General features: G+C 41.4%; 1 protein-coding gene across 1 annotated transcript; it reads right to left on the reverse strand.

The window, feature by feature from the left end:
• On the reverse strand, positions 1 to 27833 carry ATP6V1H (ATPase, H+ transporting, lysosomal 50/57kDa, V1 subunit H; the record flags this gene model as incomplete). Its single annotated transcript, XM_010143259.1, has 12 exons — positions 27707 to 27833; positions 20173 to 20275; positions 19265 to 19354; positions 16570 to 16683; positions 14475 to 14579; positions 13396 to 13449; positions 10952 to 11049; positions 9234 to 9426; positions 6531 to 6709; positions 5675 to 5800; positions 4197 to 4298; positions 1 to 114 (listed from the first exon to the last, which is right to left on the reverse strand). Coding segments are annotated over exons 1-12 (1382 nt in total), but the record flags the coding sequence as incomplete, so codon positions are not given.

Consider the following 27833-nt stretch of genomic DNA (forward strand, 5'->3'; position numbering starts at 1 on the left):
CAGTTGTGAACCATCAGCTTCTGCACGGCCAGTAGTGCGTTATAACGAACTTGTTGGTCCTCATGATGCATGTGGTTCATTACCAGCTGCTTGCCACCAAGCTGTTCAATCACTCTGAAAGAGAGGAGGGCAGTGGGGGTTTTGACATTGCTTCAGCTTCTGGGTAGCCATCCTAATCAAACACTTCATGTTCAAGGCATCAGGAGGTTAAGTCTAAGTCATGTAACATTTATTTTATTAGAAGTATTTATCTCCTAACATACACATCTTATTTGACATGTTACTGCAGGTCTCTCATACTACCTACTTTTTAAAAAAAAAATTCACAACATCAGAAAGTGTTTGTACTCGACTCCTGTTTTCTACCCACTACTTCTATAAATTTTTAAATAAACCAAATAAGGACCCTTTTCAGAAAGGGTAATTTTCCTCACCCATCTTGCCAAAGAACTTAAACATTGGTTTGAGAGGGTTGGCAGGGTACAACACTATCAGTTATTTAGGAGGGGATAGTGCCCTCCCTTTCATAAACTGATAACCATGTCACACCATTTTTTGCAAGAATAAAGCCTCAATCCAATCCATCACTGCCTAATCCAGAAAAAAAATGCTTGTAATCCCACCAACAGCTATTAAACCACCCACCTGGTCTTCCTCATAGTGCTTTTTGACCTTCCATCTGTCCTAGAGCCACAGCTATTCTTACGCAAGGGGCAGAACTGGCTAAGTTACCACTTCCAGAAAAACAATATGCTTGAGCTGCATCTTTCACCACAGCCTTGACCAGCCTGGTCAGCCACAGCTTTTTAATAGCTATACCAAATCCCCCACGAAATACCGATGAACCCTTGTGTATCACATCATGAATACATAATTTCTTTTAAAAAAATGAAAGGCACCACACTTAAAACCTGAGGAAGTGTCACCACCCAGATGACGCTCTACCTGCAGCATTTTGGTCCATCACAGCAACGGAAGTCTGAAAGGAATTTGCAAGGAGTGTGTAAACTGATTACTCGACTTGCAACTGTAGAACAGGTATAAAAACAGAGCCTGAAGACAAAAAATATAATTTCCCATTTAATTTTTATACCTCAGTCAAAACCATCCCGGAGGCCAGAGGAAATATTAATTCCCAGCGATGTTCAAACATTTAAAGATGTTCCTGTACGCAACAGCAGTACATTCAGAAAAGTAGAATTGTTTTAAGCTGGAAAATCCTTCCCCAGAATTCAAGAAGTTATTAGTAATGTAACAGATTCAGAAACAACCTTTATGCCTGCCTTAGGCTGCCTCACATTTTTTTATCATGAATTAAATATAAAACCACTGGAAACAGAGGCAAGACTATGAAACAAGAAACGTTTCTTAGTTACAGGACTGACTTAAACACTGCATTTTCAGGAACTGAAAGGGGGTAAAACGGGCATTAAACTCAAACGCTTCGTTACACTAAGAGCGTGCAAAACTCAAAATGAAAAGTTAAAATCCTACAATCACAAATGGTAGTAGAGTATTTGAGATGACAGTATGTAGCTGAAATTACGGCCAAGAATATGAAGAGTCAAAGACCGGCGTTACCGTTCTTGTATAAGGCTGCCTACCAGTACAAACCTCTTCCCTGCCACGTGTTAGAGACCAAAAAGTGACTGTGAGGAAGGTCCACAGTGAATTCCCTTCCTTCTAGTTCCAAATCTGCTCAAAACACTCCTCTTTGTCCTGTTTTCCCTCTCCTCAACCTCTGCATGTTTTACAGCAGTAAGAGCCTAGGGGGCCAGTTACAGTATCTGTGCATCTTCTGCAGGGACTGTTCCCCATAATGACAGTGTGGTGAGCTGAGACTGTGGCAATTCAAACATGTTTCTGGATGATGAAGAGCCAGATTTTAAGGTGGCCCAATGAAAGGAAGAAAGGAAACAGAAGATGACGACAAATGAGAGCAGTTTAACAGTTATAGCAGAAATTACTAATATAAAATCTACACTACCTATCTAAAAGCAGGCCACGGTGAAAAAAGGAATGCAGTTAAGCTGCCTTTGAATCATGAGCTAAGGAAGGGAACGGCTTTAGCCATCACTGTCTGGTACATGCAAAACAAAACCCATGTTCACAGCATTCAGGTAATTGAAAGCGTTGATCTCGCATTGCAGTCATCCTTGAACCACATGGAAGCTGTACTGGACAGTGACATTTAGCCTGTATTTCTTTCCAGTGACCGGAAACACCAGAGCTGTACTTGATTTCTGCCATTACGCTGTCAGAAAAGGCACATTAACGAGTATCATCAGAAGCCCATGGTGCTATTGCCTTAAGAATTTGGTCCACAATGTGCAGTTTTGAAGGCAAGTTGAAATTATTTAAACTGACAACATTAGCAAACAGCCAAGCCAAAATGCAGCATTTAGTTTAACAAACATTTTCTTCTGTCAGGCAAATGGAAAAGTTACCCAGAACTAGATCTCGCTGTGCGCGCCATGTAAGCTCAAGAAGTTTTACGTTCTAATTTGCCTCTGAAACCTTCAAAGGCTGAAGGACGATCCAGTTAAGAGTTGAGGATAAGCACTTAAAAGTATTTAACATGTTTGAATGCTCTTAATTCTTCTAAGCCAACGAACAGCATCCAAAGTGAGTCATGCAATGAGAGTGTGAAATGCCAACCAGGCGTGGGAGCAATAAACGACTGTATCAAAAAACATCACGCTAGGAGATGGACTGTTACGTGGGAACTGACACACGGTCCTTGAGTATCTTAAGCTTTTACTCCTAAAATTGCTGAAGTCATAGTTCGTAAGAATAAACTGGCTTACAAAGTAAATTCTTTAAAGGAAAGGGACTGAGGCTCTGTAGTTTGTCCCTCAGAACAGAAAGCTAAATAAGCCAAGTCCGCAAGCAGACAGCAGCTAAAAGATTAGACCGTGATAGAAGAATGTGGGTTGGAAGAGTATCTGTGACACTCTTCTTTGCTGATGACCACTCCTTTAGAGGACTGATGTACTTCTGAACAGGCTTAACAGCCTGGGAGCTGAGCAGAGCTGTGTTCTCAACCTCAGACAGAGAGATACATGTCCTATACAGCCACTAATAGCTACTTTGCAGCTTTGAGCCAGCAACTCCATGGCCATGCCACCCCAAGCATTACATCACGTTTCAGCAGCTGTGTGCAAGCCTCTGAAAGATTACGGCAAATGCCTACAAAAGTTATTTCAGACGAAGGGCAGCTCAAGGCAGGAGCAACCAGTATTAGTCCTTCAGCTTTGCCACTTGAGGCAGCAGTATGAGTTTCCACCGTAAAGAGTATCTTGCCTCTCCTCACGATACCAGATGTAGTAAATGTCTTTTGGGAGACACAAGAGCCAAATATCAAATACACGACACTGCTCTAGTACAAGTGGTACACACCAAATACCTCTCTGGCCTTTCTCAGATCTAGAAAGAGTTGATTTGTTCTAATAACCTAAAAATACCTTCAGTTCAAGTTGCTTACAAAATCTGCAAGGGCTCCGAGTCTTTCTAGAGTGAACAAATCTTTCTACTGTACAAATGACATGAAGTTGCAGTCTGTTGTTCATGATTCTACTACTGTCAAGGTAGCAGTCTGCACAAGAAGTGTTCATGAAATTATCAACAAGACCAGAGACCATTCTGATCTTCCCCATCAAACCCTATGCAGAAACCAACCACTTCTTTGCTACAAAAATTAAGCCATCTGTCCCTTTGGGTGACTAATGAGCGTGACACCTGAATCTGTGCTAATCGAAATTACAACAGCAATTGTTTGTCTTGCCTCAGTAGACTTAAGTCACAAAATAGACTTAGGCATTGTGAAATAGTCCATCCCTACTGTCAGTCAATTATTCTCCAGTAGTCATAATAGAGGGTAAAAATCATATGTTGATAAAATTCTTAGTAGATCTTCTAATTTCCTCTGATGCACGTCTTCTGCTTTAGTCTAAACAGCGTATCCAAGACTTCTTTAGCCATAGGCTACCTTCGCTGAAATATATTAAGTCAAAGATCTAGTTTACATTTTTTCATCTGATCTAGTTTGTGTTTTCTCCCCTTCCCAGTGAATTAAACTTAAGCATAACCTGCAATCCCTACGTAGCATATTTTAATACAAATAAGCAAAAAAGCCACAGGCAAAGTACATACTCCTGTTAGTCTCTTGAATGACAATGCATTGGCACTTTTCTTACCGTTTCCCACGGGGATAGTGTCTCACGTATTCTCCCACATCATGAGCAGCTACAGCCAGCACTTGCGGGTCATCAGAGACCTCCAGGAGTTTTGTCAGGATTCTAAGAAAAGATTTCAAACAATCAAGTCCCAAGTTTTGGGTTAGGGGTTTGGTTTGGGTTTTCTTCATCGTTGTTTCTTTAAATCACTGATAACTTAAAATAACAAAGCCTGTAACAATAAAAATGCTTTACAAGTCACCCAAACAGCAAAGCTACAATAGAACTTTTTCCAAACATGCAGTTGCGCTTAAAACCACAAAGATCCTGCCCTAATTAACAGGATTATTAAAAGCATTCTCTACAATTAGTTTAGCAAATTGCACCTACAAATACCTATAACCAAGGTTTGAAAAATATTTTTTTCTGAGTTCAAGATAAGCAGTATTAACCAAATGTATAAATATTTATAAACTGGAACAGGACTGATAAACACACACAAAGCCTACAGAAGGCCACCAGATGCTGCTGCTTCTGTTATACAGGCACCAGTCACACTTGCCTGCTGTTCCCAGCTCTGGCGCTTGGGATCCTGCACTAGGGTTCAGAAAGCAATGAGGCTACATTACTCATGACACAGGAAGGGTATCACAAGCCTTTCAGCCTTTCCCCAACTATCTCCTCACCTTACAACAGTAGCTTTGCTCAGTGGGGGATAGGAGGACAAAAAGGGTAGAATTTTATGCAGAACAATGTTACACCGTCATTTATAGGCTTGATTTGGTGAGGTTTCAGGACAGACTGAAATGCACACAAAGCTCAGGATCTTGCTCTTGCCATGCCTTCTAATACCTCAGATGCTCCACTCAGCCTGCTGATTTCTGTTCTGTATTACCAGTTGATGACAATGCAGTTAAACAACTAAGAACTCCAACAAGCTATTTAAGATCCAAACATCTTTTGAGTTCATACTTTCAGAAGCCAGCAAATAAATCCTTGACTCCAGGAGGAAAGATGAGCTTCAGCTTCACTTATATCTAACAGTTTCTGTACACCAAACACAGTCCCAAGACAAAACAGAGTGTAATGTAATGCAGCAAGTCAGATTTTCCATGGAATAGTACCACAACTTTCAATCCCTGGCTATTCAAAGACAGGAGTTCATTACTCAGATCAGCAACAACAACCAACAAAAAAAAACTAAGACAAGCGATAGCATGAACGGAGTCAACGACACAACTTTGCATGCAGGTTAAGCTAGACATATTCCCTCCACCATCAATACATTCTGACCAGCAAAAGCAAATAAACAAATCCGCTTTTGAGCAAGACGAACCATCCACGAGTAATGACCAAACATTCTAAAAACAGCAAGATGATCTGACTTGCTTTCATTCTAGACATTACCTTGTGTCGAAATGTTAAACTTGTATTAGGTTCAGTTAAACAGAATATATTAGAGAATGTGACTCAAGATCCATTGAAGTGTGAAAACTTACTTGAGCAGTTCATAGTTCTTCTCATTCAGTCTTACAGCGTTCTCCCGCCAAAACTTCTCAGACTTGTGCACAGGACTCCACTCCAGCCTTCCTGACTTGAGCTCAGAACTGTACTCATCGAAGGAGCTGCAACGCAGAAGACTTAAATTAAATACTGACTAAGCCTCTATGAACAGTTTGAACCACATGCCTAAAGCCTCTCTCTATCCAGAAAAAGCTGGAGCACAACTTGTTATGACATGTTTGGAAGCCAGCTCTCTGCAGAGCATGGGGCCTACTGCCTGTCTCAGTTCAACACTTTAAAAATAAGAAAAGTCACGAAAAGCAAGAGAAAAACCTGTTTTCAAACATACCCCTCCGCCCCCACCCAGAACACAATTTCTGAAGAAAAAGAAAGATGAAAAACCCAAGCCACACAACCACAGCATTTGGGAATTTAATTGGCTGGTCTGACTGTTTTCTAGGGTTTAATTTCCCCAACCAAGGATGCCAGCCCCTGTCTTTCATCCAGTTAAACCTTTGATGTGAACTGCAACAGGCAGCTCCATTTATGCACAAGAGCAAAACTCTGAGTTAATTTGGAGAGCAAACTAAATCAGGTCGTCTTCAGCTTAGACCAGAACTCCTGTAAGATCCCTCTGCAGTGCTGTAACAATTTATCAAAGATTGCATATCCAAAAGTAAAGATTTATTTCCTATTCAGCCTTAGAATAGGAAACTTTTATATACAACTAGCATCTGTGCACACTCTACCTCAACTAGCATTTACAGATCGTAATTCTGTCTATTATCGAGTCTTAAAAAAGTTTTACCAATGTTTGTATAACTGCATTTAAGTTCACACAGCAAAGCATACCTAAGGTCCTGCACGCTCTCACCAAGCTTGTCCAGTAGAAATTTGATATCTTCACTTATATCTTCATCATCATATTTTTGCTGATCCAAGTTCTCCAGCTGCTTTAAGACTTTACACTGAATCATGGCAAGAGCATATTCTTGGCGAGTTTCTCTCTCAGTAGATTTCTCTAACAAATTCTAGGGAAGTAAAAATTCATTTATTTTGTTTAAGAACAGACTACTGTGAAACGAAGTGGTACGTTTAAGAAATTCTTCTTGGCACTTTCATTTAGTAAGTGACAGAACTGACCACTTCCCAAAATAATCTCCTCAAAGAAGTATGAATCTGCCACACAGCGGCTGCTTAACACCTGCAATTAGTGTCATAAATTGCCTAAGACTGACCTTTAGTACGCAAGAGGAGTATTCGTATCTGTCACTACAGCAGATGAAGAGGAACTTAAAAAGAAAAGCAGCTCTGTCTGCAATTGTTTGTGCTGAGAAGCAAAACCACCGCCACATTCAAGCTGAGGTCACTGAGACCTTTCTCCTCCTAGATGGTGTGCTACCTTCAATCCTAGAAAGTATTAATTCACCTGCTTTCAGAATTTTCCACATCAAACAGGGCTGCCTACAAAGACTATCCAAAGAGAAAAGGCAGTCTTATAATCCCACATGGCAGAGGTTTGGGATATCATTTTTTGTTTCTGTGCAGCAGTAGGGTAAAGGAGAAAAGCCTTAAAAAACCACCAAAAAACCCAGAAAACAACCTGAAGTCATCTGTCCAGCTCGAGAGGTACCATCTGGATTAGATCAGTTCTTCTGAATTTGGGAGTACTCCAACCAGACATTTTTATTCACACAGAAGCTTGTTGGTAAGACTGGGATTACAAGCACAGCATGTAATAGTCAGGTTCCAACGTCATTTATTCATAACATTTGTGCTCTGAGTGCACCACCTGCACTTTTTTTGATAAAGCCGAAAACATGAATTCCATAAAAAAGACAAAGTGCTTAACAAACTGAACACGTGTTCGTATAAATAAGCCTTAATAGCTACCAGAAACAAGCTGTGAAACCATACAGAAGGAATTTGACCGCATCACCCTCATTCATGTTCAAGAACCATTACGCTTAAGGTTTCTAAGATATCACACCAGATGTGGAAGCTACCTCAAATATTATTGCCCATCTCACACCACAGGGAAAGATTCAAGCTTTTTATGGTCGAATTGACAGGACGTGTTAGGAAGTACAGACAGGAGCACAGAACTGAACAGAGTGGATCAGTAAACTAATCAGTGCTTAAAAAAAATCTTAGGGTACAAAATGAGTTACAGGCAGGAAATAGACATAGAAGACAATAAAAGTATGAAAAATGAGGAAAAATTGATTTTAATAGGTAGAAAGTAATTAATTCGAAGCAGACAAAAGTACCCAATACCTGTTGCTTTACAGAGGAAAAATCATATACTTCAGGCAATTAACTTGCCAAAGATGAAACAGGTCACAGAGAGAAACTGGGTAGTAGAGAAGACGTACGCCAGTTTTCCGGACTCACGGCATACCCTCGGTAATGCGGTAGGGATGGCGTGGGGAATCATCCAGCCTAGCCCTTTATGCAATTCATCTGTTATTTCTTTTCCTCCATAAGCTGACACTGCAGCCTCTCACACAGGAAATGGGCTATTTTTCCTCTGCTACCTATTTTCATTTTGCTTCAGAACTTGCAGCTCTAATGTCTAATTCCTAATCTATCATTTCCTGGCCGCCAGTTGATAATCTCATTTTCATGCCAACACTAGTCTTTACTGCTGGAGAAGGAAAACAGCAAAGTTAATTTCCCCGAAGCCTGTTACAGACCCATCTTAATAAAAGCTTAGAAAGAATAAGAGAACTTGGCTTCATTTTAGTCTCCTCTTACAAAATACACTAAATTAAGAGCTAGCAATTATTTCTCCTGCTTTTTATGACCTCAGAATTGGAAGAAATTGGATATAGACTGCTGAGCCCTCCAACTCTTTTCTCTTCTTTCCAAGCTGTTTTGCTCTACATCCCTGCTTAATCCTAACATTAAGATCCTAAAGCACACCTACAGCGTTCTACACAGTAGAACAGGCACAATTAGCACCCATGAGCACAAACCCTACTCTCACAATGAAAACATCAAGCCTCAGTGCTCAGTTATTCCAAATTATCTTAAATAGGACCAGTGATTTTCAGGTAACATGGTCATAGTAAGTGAACTAATAACTCTTACAGATTCAGACCCTGTCATTCATCTTGACAGAGCCACCAAGAAAAAAATTTTGGACTAGTAGATAATTTCCAAGTCAGTTAGTTGGACAAACAGATACATATTTAATAATATTTTTCATTAAAGCTTCATAAAGCAACATTTATCAGGTATTAGTAACTGCACTGTTTTACACTAGTACAGGCAGAAAAAAGAATCTTGAACTAAAGACAGGAAATCACTACCGTCCATGTGAATATATGGGGTTTTTTTAGCTAACCTTATTTTAAGACAACATTGAATAGCAGATATCTATTACCTGTAATAGCATGCCTATTTCCTACTGCAAAATTTAGCTCAAAAACAAGAGGAGAACTAAGCTTTCAATCCAGGGTACTGATAAAGCCTAGCAAGTCCATCAGCAACATCCGAGATCTATTCATTTGAGAGAGAAGCACAGTGCAACTGCAGTCAGCAGACACTTACCCGAAATGCTGCCAGGATGATTCTAGTTACTTTCTCTTTGACAGATTCCTGGAGAATATCTGACAGCACTGGAACAATATTATACCGACGGAGATATTCACACATTTGAGGGCTAAATGCCAGCAGCCACACACAGAAAATCATCTGATACTGGAGTTGGAAGCCGCATTTGTTGCTCAAGACACCCATGATACTGAAAAATTAACACAGTATAAATTTGTTTAAATACTGACTGCAGAGAATGTACTGCTCCACCCCAAAACATTAAGAGGAATGGTTAACAGGAACTCATTGGAAAGAGCTGCTGAGGATGAGTACACACCACACCCTTCAGTGTCCTGCACCAGTACTGATCATTGTACAGAAAGCCATCTTTTGAAGAGAGAGTTGTTCCCTCCTTAGCCCTACAGCCATGAAGCAGCTTTTCCCCACGTGAACTGACGTGGTGCTGTGTCCACCTTCAAGTAAACCAAGACAAAACTCTTTGTCTAGTGACACATTTAGAGCATGATCTGCAGCTTTTCCCCACGCCACGTGAACTGACGTGGTGTCCACCTTCAAGTAAACCAAGACAAAACTCTTTGTCTAGTGACACATTTAGAGCATGATCTGCCATCAGCTACTCCTTCAGAGTTAAGTAAGGAAGAGGAAACAGAACAAAATCTACACTAATTGCACTTGTTTCCTTAATTGTATCTCTCCACAGCAGTGTCCAAAATGAGCTGAAGTAGCTGTTATTTAACAACGGAGTTCTCAGAAAACAGCTTATAACACATCACAGCTATACAAAGCACCACTAGAGCAGAAATAGTATCACAAGATCCCCAAGAAATCATGCAGAAGCTTTGTTCAGCTGAAGCACTTTACAAGTCTATGAAGAAAAAAGCTAACCCAATTTAAAAAAAAAAAAAATCAATAACAAGATCCAAAATCTCAAACAACTTTCACCACCACTGCTATCAAAACTGACAAACCCAAACTTGGTGAAACACAGGCTCACTGTAACGCTTTACAAGTTTATCACACAGCTTCCTTGGTGAAAAATTTCAATAGTATCATCTTTCACAGGCACACAGCTTTGCACTCTTGCTCCACTGGCAACTTTGACTTTTCTCCACTTCAGAGAACAAGGATATATTTTTCTTAAAGTGCGGATAGTGTAGCCACCATCCAAGAGAGGCAGGCAGGGCAGAAAGACATTTACAGGCAAGCATTTTTTACCTAAGGTGCATGACAACATCCTAGCCTCGTGCAAGGCTATTTATGAAGAGAATCTGGATAAAAGAATTACCTACTTGAAGCCATATGTAGAAAAAAAAAGTTGAGCTTAGCTCTAAAACACGTTTCTCCTTTCACTAACATTTTACAGACTAAGTCCAAACCGAAAGACAAGGAAGATTATCAAAAACGCACTTGGTTAGTCCTTAATAAAATTAAATGAAAGAGAGCATCTTCAGCTAAGACAAATGGTTGTATTCCCCTTGGATGTTTACTCAAGCAGTTCTTCATGAAGGGTAAAGTAGCATGAAGCCTCAACACTGGCACCTATATCCGCAAGTTCAATTTGTCTGTCTGACTGTATTAATGTTGGAAATAAATGGCTTTTGTACTCCAACAGAGCAGCTGTCTTTTGCAAGAGTTCTACTCCAGAAGAGGTTACTGGGGAACATGCTCTTGTAAGCCCAAGTATACCCATATAAATGGAAATAAATGCTCACCAATTCACTCCATCTGCCTCTACCCACGCGAAGCGATATTCATTGACCCTGAGCATCAGCTGCAGACATCCAGCAACACATTGTACATACTGGGAACTCTGGGTGGAAAGAAGAACACATCACTTCTTACAAGGAGAGTCAGGTACCAAGTGCCGAAGTGCAGTTTTCCACACTAGCCTTCAACTGGCAAACTTCAACTCGCATTATTTGGTTATCAAGTTTGCTAGAGGTCGCAGCAGTGGTGTCATTAGAGTTGTCTATTTTCCTAGATGTGCCACACAGTAAGTACCACGCTTATCATAACAAGATGGATGCTTATACAAAAACACACCCTCAGAAACATGAGTATCCAAAATCATCCTCAAAGTTTAGCTTTGCATTTTAATTTTTAGTTCTTCTCATTAAAAGCTTAGCGCAGTATCATGCTAAGACTAAAACTTCCCCATCAGGAAAACACTGACAGTTGCACCGCTGAATTCTATTTTCATTCAAACTCCTATAAGAACAGTCACAACAGAATCATTAAACAGCTTTTCAGCTCTAAAAGCATGTATTTTATGTGCACTGCTCAGGTGACGGGCTGCTGTTCAAAAATGGGTTTTGGTCAACCATTGTAAAGATCTCCAGGTACAACAGAAGTGGCTTTTGTTTCTCTTTTGCTCCACTTCAGGCATTACCTTCAGTAATACTCAGATATGTTGCTGATAAAACATCAAGGGTTTTTTCCTGTAAGGCTTTTTCTTTACTAAGTCTCTTGAAAGTCTCACGGTGGATCATTCGCATAATACAAGGTCAAACCTTTCAAACATTTATGGATAGAAGTAGTCAGCAATCCCATATGAAGTAAAAAGAGCGAGACAATAGACAGAATTTAAAATAAAAACATATTAGTTCTGTGACTCAGAGATTGAGACCTTTATGTAAAACCTGAACATCTAGGCCCAAATAATTGAACGGAATATGCCTCTCGCGAGGTGTGTACTTGCTCACTCACCTTGCAAATAAAACTGCCATACACACAGCAGCCCTCCCACCCCAAATAACATATTAATTTATCTGCATCACTAACCTACCTTCTAATACGCTTGGAGTTTTCTTTTTAAAGAGGGTGTCGGTGTGTCGTAAAAGCGTTCTCTCCCAACACTAATTTAATTGGGATTTCATCATAAATCCCAGCCCTCATCTCCCGTGCAAAACACTACACTTGTTATTAGGACCTGCTTGGAAATCCTGCACAAGCTACATCTGAAGTCAAAACACTAACAAAGTCAAGATAATACTTACCCAACTTAATCATCCTAGAACATACCTGCACCACCAGTTCTGCTGCTTTGGGACCCTGCAGCAGTACGGTACCTCCATGCAGTGCTACAGTACAACGAATACAAAGGTCTAAGCCACTTAGAAGAGCTCACGGCTCCAAAACGAGCAGCGGTGTGTGCTCTCGAACGGTTTACTCTTTCAAAGCTCCCTGACCAAGGGCTGTCAGCCCAGCAAAACCTAATAGTAGAGCACACAGAACAGCACAAGAAATACTGAATTACTTCAGTTTCTACGCTCTGGCCATAATTTTAACCCCTATCCACAGTCATGCATAAGAGTCTTGCATTTTTTCTATTTTAAAAGACCCAGACAGGTGCTAATCTAAAAGGCTTTTCTCTACAGGAAGAGGATGCTTTAAGCAATGACTACATTTAGAAGAAAAACAAATTCCAGCTCCATCTAAGTCTTCTGAAAAACACTTTCAGGTTGCAAAAGGAACAAAAGGCCAAACCAAACTGAATTCTACTTGACATTCAAAAGCTACAACAAACCGACTCAGTGTGCTACCACAAAACAGAAAATCCAGTTGGGGGATCACTTGTGTTTGCTACAGTTCATCTCCAAGCTCAACAGCCATTACAGTAACATGGAATTCTCTGTAAATAAATACTGATCCAAAAGGGACAACCCATTTCCCCTGAATTCAAGCTATTCAAAGACGAAAAGCTGACAGCTTTTAAAGGGCTCTTGTGATTTCGTGCTACAGAGGTTGAGGGGTAAGGCTAGTTTTAATATCTGACACGCACTTTCAGTTCTGCACATCACAAAAGCCAAAAGCTTCTTCATCTCCAGTTTCTTCTACAAGGCCGGTAGATCAGTGCTAAACAGTATTGTTCACATTAACTTTTTTCCAGGTTTTAAAGAGAATGCTAGATCCATCTACAGTTTTAACAACCCAAACCAGCTGGTAAAACACATACTTCCACTGACAGCCTTTTCGGTGAAAGCAGCTTTAACAATACTTTTGTTTCTTGGCGCCATCACCTGGCACTCCACTGCCAAACAGTTCCAATTCCAAGTACTTTCTACTACTGACACCAGAACAGCTCCATACCTTAATCTGAGGAGTGGATACAACCTGCTCAAAACAGCAAACTGACAGATTTCAAAACTATACTCACATCACTTGTGGAGACTGTTCCTGCTTCCACAGAACCACCTGCACCACGGAGCTTCTAGAAAAAAAATAAAGTTTAAAATCAGAGCTGCCCTTCACACTTACAGAACAGTTTTTACCAAGTTTCTTACAATTCACCACTCTCTCTAGTCATAAAAAGATTAATAATACATTAAGCAAGAAAAGTATCTTAAAGATAATATACTGTATTTTTTCCCCCCACACATACATAGAACGATCTTAAAGCTGATTCTCTTATATCAAGATTTTAGTTAGTCAGTTAAAATGTGGGTTTACTCCAGACCTTTATAATTTGAAAGCCATTCTCTTGAAAGAGAACTAAGATTCCTCAAGAGAAAAAAGTAAAACTCCTTTTTAAAAACCCAGTTTGGAAAACTATGAAAAATATACCATTACTAAACCTAGTGAATGTTTCTCTGCTCTCCAGAATCCACTTCTGCTACAACACTATCTTAGAAAAAAGCAAATCACCGGGTTGTGATAAGGATAGAGGGGAAACATCTCCAGAAATGAATGCACAGAAGAATGATTCCTCTTTGAGGGATAAGCCAGCAGTAAGCAGCTCATACTTAGCTAATGCCATAAAAAAAAAAAACCAAAACAAAACACAACCCTGTCAAACAAGTCAGGATTTATTTAGTTTGAAGATACAGGATTAAAAATAAAAGCTCTGTACTACAGTAAACTGGAAATAAGTTTTGATAGGCTCTTCCTGCTGCCGTGGGATTCTTCTTCCCAGTAAAAAGCACTGAGACACTAACAATACAGGCAGACGAAAATCCCTCATCATGTGTTTCCTCAGCGATTAGAAGAAAAATCAGTGTTAACCAACAGAAAAGGCAAAAAGTCTTATTTTTCATTTTACATTTCAAGGACTAGAGGAGAAAATACAAAGCGTTAAGTTAAAAACTATGTGGTTGAATAAAGGATATTTAGGTTTAAAAATGACTAAAACTTCATTTTAAAAAAGAAAACGAAAAGTACACCTCCTTTGCACATGTATTTATTCTTGAAAAAAGTTTCCAAAGTCACTGCAACGTTTAAACAGAAATAGCTTTTTACCTGTGAACTGAGCTGAGTTTTAATCCAGTTGAAATAGTAGTTCAAGTCACTGCCTTCCATAAGTTCCTTCCCCCATGCAGCCAGTTTGGCAATAATTCTTGCTGCCTGTAAAAGAACGCAATAAACAGATCTTTATCCCAGCAATTCCAGGATGCAGTGAGAAGTTCTATAAGCTCTGGAAACCAGGTTCAGGAAAAAGAGGACCTCTCACAGAAATCTACCCATTCTTCACACAGGGAACTCTTCACACCTCAAGTCTGTAACACTGAAGTGCATCAAACCCACTTCTGAAGGTAGCCAACTAACCCACAAAATCCCTTCAGCTTTAAAGCATGAGATTAGATCTCTAGCTTATCACGCTCCTGAGTTAAAACTGCTGCCTGGTCCCCAAGCACGAGACCAGTCATGTCCAGCAGAATAAGAGCCTGGATGCAGAGGACTAGTATTTTTATCTATATAGATGCAACGATGTGGCATCAAAAGTCTTCCAATGTGCCTAGTAAGAGGAGGTAAAAAAAGAGAAGAGTACTAAAAGGCATTATAAGGGAGCAAACTTAGTGTTTTAAAGTGGTTTTACATCACGGTCTCTGTGACTTGTAAAGTTACTTGTATATTTTTTGCAGCACCTAAAGAAAATAGTATCTGACTAACCAATCTGCGAGCAGAAAAATACTGGACAAAAAATTCTATACTATACATTTGAAGGCCACCATTCCAGGAAGACTAATCAGTTCACACAGAGACGGACTAAAAGGTACGCTTTACCTGCACACTTGAGAAGTCACTACTGTCTGAGCTTGCTCAGGCTGCAGTTTTGAAAGATGGGTCTTCAGCAGCCAAGATGACTGCCAAATACTGCCACAAAAAACCCACCGACAAGAACACCCCAAAGAGACCCCAACAGCTTTCTCCTTCAGCTGCACCAAATAACCTCATTCCTTGGCCATGCAGTGAATTAGTCAGATTAAAAACAATCAAGGGTGACATTTTTCTTGAAAACAGGCCAGCTCATAGGCCTGGTCACAGCACAGCCCCAAACGCAGTTGCACTGGCCACACCTAAGGGCAAATGGCAGGACCTGTCTGGAATTCCTTGTGCCAGTGCTGCCACCACGGCAAAACACAGGCCAGGTATGTGGTGGTGTCGTTTGAGCCACAGCAGATTCTATAACATACATGGCCGGACTAGGTTTGGCTGGGATGGACTTAATGTTCTTCAGAGCAGCCTATATGATGCCGTGGTTTAGACTGGTGACCAAAGCAGTGTTGACAACATGTCAGTGTTTTAGCTGCTGCTGAGGAGCACTTGCACAACATCCAGGACTTGTTTCCCACTCTACACTTCCAGCGATTAGGCTGGGAGGAGTGGCCAAGAGGCTAGGAGGGGTCGCAGCCAGGACAGCTGACCAAAGAGATACCCTGGCTGGGCATCAATCTGCTGCTGCTGGGTGACTGCTTTTGCAGCACTTTTCATTGGATTTTGTTTGGGTTGATTTATAAAACTGTCTTTATCATGACCCAGGAGTTTTCTCATTTCTGGCCTCCTGATTCTCTCCCCAGTCCCACTGCAGAGGACTATGCAAGCAACTGGGTGGGAGCTTTCCTGTCAGCCAGGGTCAACCCACCACAACAGCTGACATTATTTCTTCCCTGGTATGCTCACAAGCCACTTTAAGCAGTAATTGGAGCATATGAGAGAATAAGGTATTTCCCTTTCACCGGACAAGAACTTAAATTCTAGTATTAGTACAGCATGAGGAGCATTGACGGGCAGTTGTGACAAACACAGACCTGAATATGCGACAAAAACACACCCGAGTAAGGTACGTCTTACTGTGCTTGCTTAATTCTAAAATCTTTGCTTTTGAGCCTTTAAAATCCACTCTGATCTGGAAAAAACAATGCCAATAAGCAAGGTAAATTCTCTTCCTAAAACATGGTCAAGTGAAGCTTGTATTAAAAATGACTCATCTTGGCAGAGAGAAAAAAACTTTCCAGTCCAGGCAGTAGCTTAGCTTCAAACTCCAAAATCTCAAGAAAAACAAACCCAGGATTCTTCTCTGCCATCTTCAGAGACGGGTTCATTTAAAACTTACCATATGCACAGTAAAAAGATCTTGTCGATTCAACATCGGCAGAAAATAGGACCACGCAGTGTTTTTACCACGTTTTGCATAATCAAAGAAGATAGAAACACGCTGATGGTTTTCCTGTAGAAATTGGGAGGGGGGAAAAGATGACAGACTTGTAAGAGCATTCAACATAAAGCAGTTATCTCCTCCTCATTGTGTTGGCAAACATTATATATCCCAGCTTGTGGCAGCCCATGGAAATCTTGCAGTTTAACGGTTACTTGTGGATACGGTTCATTTCAGCACCCCAACACGAAGGTCACATTTGGGGTGGAGGGAAACAAACTTTGGAACCCTAGTTATATCTCTGTACTCCAACCCTTGCTTCAGTAAAAATGGATGGATCCTTCTGATCAAGCAAGCGGAGACAAGCTAAATACTGTCATTTTCCAGACCACTAACTCTTCATCCAATCAATTATGCTCGAATACAGTCCCTACAAAGCTTTCCACACACTGCTACTTCCACACAAAAGCCTGTTGTTCAACCTGGCTGCGTGTTCTACAGGTGACACTTTGGAGACCTAAACTAGTCGTGCCTCTCCATTCCTCGCAACGCAAAGCGAGCTCTTCTCTCCCAGATGAGGCTGCAGCTGATTCAGCTCTTATCTCAGGCAACCTGCAGACCTAGCAGAGGACATACGCTGCTTTCTGACAAGCACCTTTACACCTTGAAAACATATGACCAAGGGTCCATAAGACATCACTGATGGCACTTTTCTACCACCTGCATGTGACCACAAGAAAAGGGAAGTCCTGTTTCAGCATTGCCTAGTGGAGACGTGGGGGTTAGGAAGCCCTGGCATGACGCCATGCAGATACCTGCACACAAGCCCTCTACACCAACAGCAAGATATCCCTGAACAATCACACGGAACGCTGCAGAAGACAGTGCGGCCTTTCAGACACAAAAGCGGAATTTCAAACGTGAAAAAGGCGTCCAGTTTCAAAAGCAAATACACACGGTGCACCAACATCTCTATTTTCCTGTATCCATCTATCTAGCTCAAACAATGTAAAGTCATTATGTTTAAGAATTCTACACATGCCACTTCTGTGGCAGAGTAAGGCCCTGGATACAGAAACGTCAGTGTCAGGAGAAAAAAAAAAAAAACACATTAATCTAGAAACACATGACAGGACCAATATGGAAAATAAGAGAACTCAAAACTACTTTCTGCGACCACCTAGAACTAATGCAATTGTTTGAGGACAGGCCAGTGAAAGCCTTTACCTGTGGGGTTATTAATTCCACAGCACAGGGGATTTTATCATCTATAGCATGCTGTAGCTCTAGACTATGTGCTGACATCAAAGCATGACAGCGAAACACGACCTGCTAACACTCACAAAAGTCCCAAAGACGAGCAAGTGAAATTATTACTTCTGTGGCCACTGATATGTCTCGCACAAGAAATAAGACCTGTTCCTCACAAAAGTAGCCATAATAAACAGAGTTCTCACACAAAGACAAAGTTTGTTATGAAACACATAAACCAAAACAAGGTACTCCCAGCGCAGTGTCCTAATCAAGGAATGACACTCAGGCTCCATTTTGTCTTCTCTGCTTCTTGGTATTTGTGTCACACTTGGAAAAAAGTAAATCTATAGAAACGAGGAAGCGTGTTAAGGGTGACAAAGCCGCAGATAAGCATGAATAAACTGCCACCACCAGGTAGTATTCTAGCAGTCTGGGCAGTCGCTCAGGACTCCAACATACAGACAGGCACCTGAAAGAACACCATAATGCCCCTATTATACATACTGGCTTTAACCTGCCTTTTGACAACACTGAATGCTCAGAGCTGGAACAGGAACTCACATGGTTCTACCTCCTAGGGCATTGCCCTAAACCGTTAGCTCCAATCACATTTTGCTGTACCCTTGTATTAAATACAACATAAAATAGCAGCAGTGAAACTGTCAAACAGCCAGATATTCTACATGAATACCAAGAGAAAACCTCACACAACTCAACCCATCTTGTTACATTGCTCTGGTGAGACTCTTAAAGACACTTTTAGTCTACTAGAGAGCAAAGAAATTAAAAAAATGGGATTAACTAATCGAGTGAAGTCTCCTCTTGACTTGTCCCAGTCAGCACAGCAGTCCTGACACCAAATTTCATAGCCTGCTCTCACATATCACTGTTTCCCACGGCTACAAAGAGCTGTACACTTCATTGCATGAGAAGTTCCTGTTCTATCATTAAACCATGCAGAATTTCAGAAAGTGTTGCCCTAAACAGCCTAACTTGTGTTGGAAACCTGAAGCTTCCTGACACGGGTCGCCAAATGAATACCTTCATAGGAAAAGCTTCAACAACTTCAAGTGAGAAGTCATATCCTTTCTACACAAATGGAAAGAGCTGATGTCACAAAATCATCCTTTAACATCCAAGTTTTGCATCAGACATGGTCAGGAGCCAACATACAAGCATACAGGTATGTTTTATTTCCAGAATATGAACTCATATATATTAATATAAGACTAAGTTAGCCATGTAACTTTGGGTCTACATTTAATTTCTGAAAACAAGATCTGAAAATTTAAAAGAATATTTTTAATACAGCATGATAAACAGCCTAATTCAGGTCTCTTCAGGTAAGGGAACATTCAAGCATGCGTTTAAATACTTAAACAAGAGGTTATTGACCTACTTGCAGCATATCGTCAACCATAGTCAGAATGTACTGAACCGTCTGTTCCTTGGAGATATGAGTCATCAAGTTTATAAATGTTTTAGCACACTAGAAAAATAAAAGAGATATTAAAATTAATACTAGCAATTGTCTTCCTTCCTTTTGATAATATAAAAGAGGAGCTCATTAATTCACAGCAAAGTCTTACATAAGCATTGAGCATCCAACGTCTTATTCAACTGCAGTGAGAGATGAATACATCTGACATTATATTACAAAGAAAATTTTCTGTAACATTGAACGTTGCCCTTTACAAATTGTTTTATGGCTTTCAAATGAAATAAGTACTCGCTAGTGGAAGTCAGCAAGGTGCTTTGTTCAAAGCCTGATGAGAAGAATCTCCTCCAGCATCCTTTTTTACAGCAGTGAGGAGAAGAACCAAGTAGATTGGCAAAACAGCAACAAACTCAGACGTGGTTTCAGCGACTTGAATGGGAGGGACGGAAAACAGGCCATGCTTACCTGTTCATTTCCTATACCTTGTAGACAAATCTTTGTTCATATTTGAGCTTTTCTGCGTCCTGAACAACTCTACAATTTCAGCAACAGATATAACAGGCTGAAACAGCCACCCCACCGCTTTTTACACTTCTTCCTTCCCCTTCACCACAGTCAACTAAAACTGAAAGAATAAACGGAACTCTGAACTGCTACACCACAATTATACAGTGGCATATAATCTTCACCAAATTCTTTCAAAAGAATGTCCAGCCTATATGGAGGAAGAAAAGAGTCATAATAACAAGTTTTATGCTTCTTCCATAACATCTTAACTGTATACAGCCAACAGTAAAATAGAGTTGGTATGAAAATTTCCTTCCATGCTCCTCCCCAAGAGACAGATCATTAAAAGAAAGGAAAGTTACTTGATTGCCTTCTGTTTGCAACAACTCCTGCTTTTCTTCTGGATTTCTTTTCTGTTCAAATCTTTGAATAAATTCACAGTCTTCACCTGAAATCATCTGCCCTCTGAAAAGCAAAATATGAAACCGTGAGTAACATGAACGGTAAGTTATTATTACAAACAATGAGTTTATATTGGCAGGGTTTTAGTACCAGAGGGGCTGTAGGGGCAGTTTCTATGACAAGACACCAGAAACAGCCCCCACGTGAGCCAGAGCCAAAGCCAACAAGCTCCAGGATGGACCTGCTACTGGCCAGAGCTGAGCCACTCAGTGACCATGGCAGCACCTCTGGGATAACACACTTGGAGTAAAAACCACAGTGCAACAGCAACCAGGAGAAAGAACTGAGAACGTGTGAGAGAAAGCTCTACAGACAGAAAGGTCAATGAAGAAAGAAGGGGAGTAGGTGCTCCAGGTGCCAGAGCAGAGATTGTCCTGCAGCCCCCGGTGAAGCTGGCTGTACCCCTGCAGCCCCCGGTGAAGCTGGCTGTACCCCTGCAGCCCCCAGAGGACTCCACGCCAGAGCAGGTGGATATGCCCTATAAGAAGCTGCAGCCCATGGAAAGCCTACACCAGAGCAGGCTCCTGGCAGGAGCCATGGCCCTATGGAGAGAAGCCCACACTGAAGCAGGTTTTCTTGCAGGACCTGCAACCGCATGGGGGACCTATGCTGGAACAGTCCATTCCTGAAGGACTGTATCATGCAGAAAGGACTCATGCTGGAGTAGTTGAAGGACCATATCCCATGGGTGGGACTCCAGGCTGGAGCAGAGGAACAGTGTGAGAAAGAAGGAGCAGCCGAGACGAAGCTTTAGGAACTGACCGCAACTCCCATTCCCCCTCCTCCTACACCACTCAGGGTCTGTGGTTCCTAATGTATTTTAGTTTTCACTAATTACAACGTTTCAGCTTTCCCTGGCAGTTTAAAAACTGTTACACAAGCGCACTCAACCAAACGGTCTTGATACAGTCAACTGCTGTGGATACCTATAAAGTAACAGACCTCTACTTGATCTTCTCTTTAACTTTATGGTCAAGGGGTTACTGCCATCATCAGTGCTATCTGTTGACTCAGCTGAAGAGTTGGCAGAACATTGGGGATTTCTGTTATAATATAAAAGTTACCACCACAACAAATAAACTTGTCAAAATAGTGGAGTCAGACACTCTTCAGATGAGAAAACAGCTTTTAAATCAAGTAGTCCTGAAAATATGCAAGACTTTAATAGGTGACCAGCTTTACTAGTTAATACCAGGGGTGCTTGAGGAAAAAAGAAAACTGTGCACATCATCAATACGGAAGTCACAGGGGATGAAAATATCAGACATTGCTCTCTCAGTTATTTCCAGTATTCCTCTCCTCTTACATTTCCACTGAGTCAAACGCCTCTTCCACTTTGCAAAGCAAAGTAGCACAAATTCTTTCAATCCATGTTTTCCACGTTCTGTGTCAGCTTCCAGATGTTCCATGACTAAAGGTTCCATTAAAATCCTCGTAAACTTACAGGAAATGTTTGCTTTTTTAATTGGCTTACCTGAATTCTTGAAACAGAAATAAGACCCACAATGGGTTTTTATCTTTTCTCTTACTTGAATGGTTATGTCTTTAGGATGGCCTCACCACAGAGCCATCTTTTACCCATTTAAAACAAAGAACCTAAGTAGTCCGGTGCCACGTGCACTATTCCTGTATTGCAGCTCCTTTGTAAGAAATATCCTCATGTACACCGAGGAAAAGCGGTTAAAACTTGAAGATGGAAGACTCAAAGCTGGTGGTAATCCTGGACTAGCTTCTACTAAAACTTGAACTAATTAGAGATGAAGTAGTAATTACCAGTGATGACCATGCTGCTACCACACGCCTTTCAGAGTGACAAGTGTTCTCTCTTGTGCATTAAGGATGGATTTGAGTAGTTGCTGAAAGATGAGGACAATTTATCTGCCACAAATACTGGGCTTAATGACCCATAACTAGAAGCCTCTCCTCCTTCAAACAACCCTGGCCAAGCTAGGGACTGCAGGATGATTTTGATACAAGAGTAACCAGATGAGCTTGTTTATAAGAACATTGCCATTTAGGAAGCACTTCAAAAATGACGTAAGGCAAACTCTTTAATTTTCAGCTAATGCTTGAAAAAGCCTCAGCCCAGGAAGAGAGATGATTCTTTATAGCCAGGCCTCTTCAAGCTTTAGCTTTCATCCTGCCATAGACCACAGGATAAAAAAGGAAAAAAGGAAAAGGTACAGAGATTGATATCGCCTTGAGAGGAAGAGATGGTAGGGTTTATTTTTTCTTGCTTCGTAAGTGTCATTCACAAAAATTTCCCAACCTACATTTTTACAAAATATTTTGTAATCAAGTTGTTATTTTATCAGGGGGCTCATACACCTGATTAATAGGTTTAGTCATTTCAAATGAATCCATTTCCATTCATCTCATTTTAAAACTGAAATGACTGATTAAGTAATAAACCTAAGCAACCAGTGGGGAGGGGAAAACCCCCCCCAAAAAAATGCAGAGCAGCCTCAGGCAGCGAGTACCAGCTACCATGATGCTATTACCACATTTTCCTCATACGCTCCTCCAAGAGACGGGAATTTCCCAGCACCTTTAAGCAAACAATGCCAGTAACCAAAGCTTCCCTCCATCCCTCCTAACAGCCATTTAACTTCTTATTTTTCAGGATTTATCTACAGTCTTCTGTTGACAGATGAGATTCACTTGGACTGAGCTTCCACCATCTGGGTATAGCAGGTTTAGACCAGAAGTCCTGTAACCGTGTTTTAAAGCTCTGTGCTTGAGATACTGCTTGAGCACTGGCTACAGGAGAGTAAACTGAAGCTGGGTAAGATTTAGAAAGCAGCAGTTTGTAAGACCATCATTCTTAAAACCTCTTGGTCTCTCAAAGATGATTCAGAAACTTGTGATTCCTTTTTTATTATGCATTTCCTCCAGCAACTCTTGTTCCTTTTTTGTTTGAATGATTTAACAAAAGTCATTCCAGGGGATGGGGAGGTTTGGTTGGTTTTTAATTTTAGGGGGGTTTGTTGTAGTTTGCTTGCTTGTTTTTTTAAAAAAAAAAACCCTACTGCATCTGCAGCAAACATGAAGCCATCATGTTAAGACATCATTTCTTTCATCCAGATATCCACAGGACTTTGCACGTACCTAAAGGACATTCATTTGATCCAACTGCTCAACAATTAATTACAAAATTAAAACAGTAAATGTACAAGACTGGACCAAATTTAAAAAGTAAACAAACAAAAAAGCCCCACATGATGCAGGTCAGTTAACTTCTTTTTCTTCTAAAAAAATGTTTGCTTTTAAGGTCCAGATATTTAATCTGCTTTAAAAGGTTCCCCCACCCCCAGGAAGCTAAAATAGATATTTTAGCACCAGAATTCAAACATGCACGTAAAGCACTTGACGACCATGGGAAGCCAAGTACAAATTAGCCATCAGGTATCTCACCTGGTCAAATATGAAGTGGTGTCAAATGCACAATGGTGTAAGATGCAAGTTAAACTCTGAAACAAATTAATCTTCCACAGAACTCATTTCCTACCCTTAGAAAGCAAATCCAAACTTGCTTCAAGCAAGCCAACACACCCTCCAAAGGCATCCTGTCACCCTGAGGCAAATGCTGAAAGCAACCACACAGTACACAACAGCAACCCACAGTATTTTCAACTAGCAGTGGGCATCAACACCTCAACTACTGCAAGTCCCAAGATCCAAAGGCAGGAAAGTCTGTACAGAACTAATGGCCTGGAAGGCAGCTACACCTACACATCACCTACCACTGTTCCAAGTTTTGCTCCTTTCTTCTCTGTAACAGACCCTGCCCGGAATTCAATGCAAACAGTATAAATTTTAGTATTAAAAAAAGAAATACCCTTTTTCCACAGCCTAATTTTGAGGCAAGCAGCAAACAGTGGCAAGCAGGTGACAGGTACAGCTGTTGTACCTAAATATTTCACTTTTGTGCCAACAGCATACACAGAAAACATCAGTCAGCAGTTGTGTGTCAGCGCAGTTCAACATTTAGTTTACAGTTATAATCTCCAGAGAAGGAATAAACAATCTGCCAGTTAATCTTTAGCTTGAACTGACTCTGGAAGAGAAGTCAGGCTACTAGAGTCTAACCAGCTCTTACAAGCTATTTTACTTGTGCCCTGAAGAACAGAGAGGGCAGAACAGAATCTCAGAAAGCCTTCCTATGGGATCCAGCACTGTTGTGACTGATCCAGTCTTGAAAGCGTCTTTAGACACATACAACTGTCACAGACAGATTTAAAAAAAAAAACTTCCATCAGAAGTCTTGTGACGTTCTTTAACCCCAACTACATAAATACATCTATAGGTTAAGGAACACAAATTATGTCATGCCTGAGTTGATGTGTTAACTTGGGGTGAACATAAAAGTCTTTCCTCTAACACAAAAGTGCCTGAAGACTTGAAGTATGTCTCCATATATTAGACGCAAGCTTGCCATACCAAATGTGCAAGAGGCTCAAAAGAACGCAAGAGAAGTGTCCTTCAAAGTCACCAGCACCCCGTCTCCCTTCTGCTCTACAGACTAGAACAAACCACTCTGACCTGTCTCTAACAGGTGCAGCAGAAGCAGTTTTCACTCACTAACAACGTGCTTCATTCCAGAAATGGGTCAGTGTAGCTACACTGACTCCTCCACAAATCCTCAACGACACCATCATGGCCAATTCTGTCCATTGTAAAAAGGACATGACCAAAACCAGGTATAATTTCATTCCCTCTTTAGAGGCACCAAAACTTCTGCTGGTGTTTTCCAATAACTATTGATAATGAAACTCCTCAGCCAAGTTACCTCCGTGATGCTCCACACTCCCTCTGGCAACACTCAAATTCATCCTTGAAGCTGCCTTAGCCAGACAGCCAGGCTGTTATCAGTAAATACAAGAGACAAAGATTACATTTATTTCAGAGCAATAATAAACAGGACACACTGTCATTGACACCAGGCATTGAACAGTGTCACAACAGGATTACTAACACTAGGCTACTACAGTAGCCTCCAAAACCTGGCTGACCCATCGAAGAGAGGAAATAACTAGTACATTCTTCTTCCATGGATTCCAGAACAAGACAGTCAAATTCTACATCTAGGATCAGAACCACCATTAACCCTGCCTCCTGGTTAAAGAAGTTATGTAAAAGTTTGCTGACACATAAACAAAATTCCCCCATCCTTACTCAGCACCAGAGAGAGAGCCCCAAGAAAGAAGGAAAATTATAAATGGTAGACCACATAAAGCACAGTCAAGCCATTAATACTAAATGTACTCAAAATACAGCTCCTTGCCAAACAGAACCAAAGTAGCTGCTCACTTGCTGCTAGAAGAGCACAGGAGGAGCTGCCCAGGCTTCCTCCAGACACGCTTCCTATCAGATGGAAAACAGGGCACACAGTAACAGCACAACCCATTTAGATTGGCAAATACTTGGTAGCTGCCACTGTCAAGTTACCACACCAACCTCGCTCTCCTGTCTGCAAAGCCACTGTAATGTCACTCTGAGCCAGTAACTGATCTGTCTGAAAAACTGGCGAGAAAAAGGAAGTTTCCTCATCAGACCAGTTCCTTAATCTGGTTTGCCGTACAAGTATACAACCACAAGGAGAAAAAAAAAAATAACACAACCGAATGGATAGAATAGGCAAGACTGAGCTACGTAGCACAGGGCAAAGCAGGTAGTCACTAGTAAGACTGCACCATGTTAGCATTGTCCCTGTATGCTCTCTGGACAATATTTCTCTTGTTACTCCCAGTGCCATTATTGTATTGGGTTTACATCGCAAGATTTTGCTAGTGAGGGGAGCTACAGAGGTGGCTTCTGGGACAAAGTGCTAGAAACTTCCCCCATGGCCCACAAAACCAATGCCAGATGGCTCCAAGACAGAGCCGCCAGTGGCCAAGGCTGAGCCATCAGCACCCCTCCGCAACATATTTAACATAGGGAAAAAGTTGCTGTGCAACAGCAGTTGCAGTTGGAAGGAGGAGTGAGAATACATGAAAGAACTCTGCAGTCACCCAGGTCAGTGAAGAACAAGGGGGAGAAGTGCTCCAGGCATCAGAGCAGAAATTGCCCTTCAGTCCGTGGTGAAGACTATGGTGAGGCAGGCTGTTCACTTGCAGCCCGTGGAGGTTAACGGTGGAGCAGATCCACTGCAGTCATGAAGGACCCCACAGCAGGGCAGGTGGATGCACCCTGCTTTGGATGCATGCAACACCATGGAGCAGGTTCCTGGCAAGACCCATGACGGATCGGTCTGTTAAGGACCACAGCCCATGGGAAGGACTCAGGTTGGAGAGGTTCGCTGAGGACTAAATCCTGTAGGAGGGACCCCACCTGGAACAGGGGAAGAGTGTGAGGAGTCCTCCCCTGAGCAGGAAGGAGCAGCAAAAACCATCTGTGATGTACTGACCACAACCGCCATCCCCCGTGCCACTGGCAGGGAGTTGGGGAGGAAGGGCAATTCAGGAGGTAAAGTTAGACCAGGAAGAAGGGAGGGGTTGAGGAGTCCGCCCCGGAGCAGGAAGGAGCAGCAAAAACCATCTGTGATGTACTGACCACAACCGCCATCCCCCGTGCCACTGGCAGGGAGTTGGGGAGGAAGGGCAATTCAGGAGGTAAAGTTAGACCAGGAAGAAGGGAGGGGTGGGGGGTAGGTGTTTAAGACTTGGTTTTATTTCTGATTTGCTTAGTAATAAATTAAACTAACTTCCTCGAGTTGAGTCTGTTTTGCTCACGACAGTAATTGCTGAATGACGTCCCTGTCTTTATCTCGACCTACAGCCTTTCGTTGTACCTTCTCTCCTCTGCCCAGTTGAGGAGGGGAAGTGATGGAGAGGCTTTGGTGGGCACCTGGGGTCCAGTCAGGGTCAACCCACCCTAATACCTTCCGAAGTCAACTCTGAGCTTACCTGAAATGGCAGCACAGCTCTCCCCACAAACACTTCAGTATTTGTTTAAACCTACTCCCTGATCTACTTGTTTCATTTGGTCTCCAGCCCAACTCTTCCTTTAGTTGAGTTACAGCTTATTTTCATGGACTACCCATCCAGTTTGTACTCACATTTAAGGTACTGCAGCAAGAGAGATAACACACCCACATATAAGACAACGGTTGCTGTAAACTTTCTTTACATGAGTACTCATCCAATACAGATAAAATTGAGAATGGTGTTTGAATGACAAAGAGGGGGAGAAAAGGACGGTTGTACCACACATTTGTGCAAACTCACATTATTTCACAGCATTCAGAAGTAGAGTTCCTTTTCTCTATAAGAACCATTTCCATTTCATGCAGACTTTCTCCAGCTATTTTCACGGGACCAAGAAAGACTGTTTGACACTGTATCCTAACATCCAATGTAACCCAAAATCATAGAAAGTTTAACACTGAAGAGGGAAGGAAAAAAAAGAACAGAACTGTGGAAAGCTTTTACTTACTGGAGGTACGACTGCCAGTTTACTTTGTTTGCCCGAACTTCAGCAGCTTTGGCAGCAATGATATTTGTTGGGACAGCAGCATCTACAGCACCTCGGATATCCATCTTAACTGGTAACTAAAGTGTGC

The sequence above is a fragment of the Buceros rhinoceros genome, unplaced genomic scaffold (assembly GCF_000710305.1).
Source record: "Buceros rhinoceros silvestris isolate BGI_N320 unplaced genomic scaffold, ASM71030v1 scaffold14149, whole genome shotgun sequence".
In the NCBI taxonomy this organism is placed as follows: Eukaryota; Metazoa; Chordata; class Aves; order Bucerotiformes; family Bucerotidae; genus Buceros; species Buceros rhinoceros.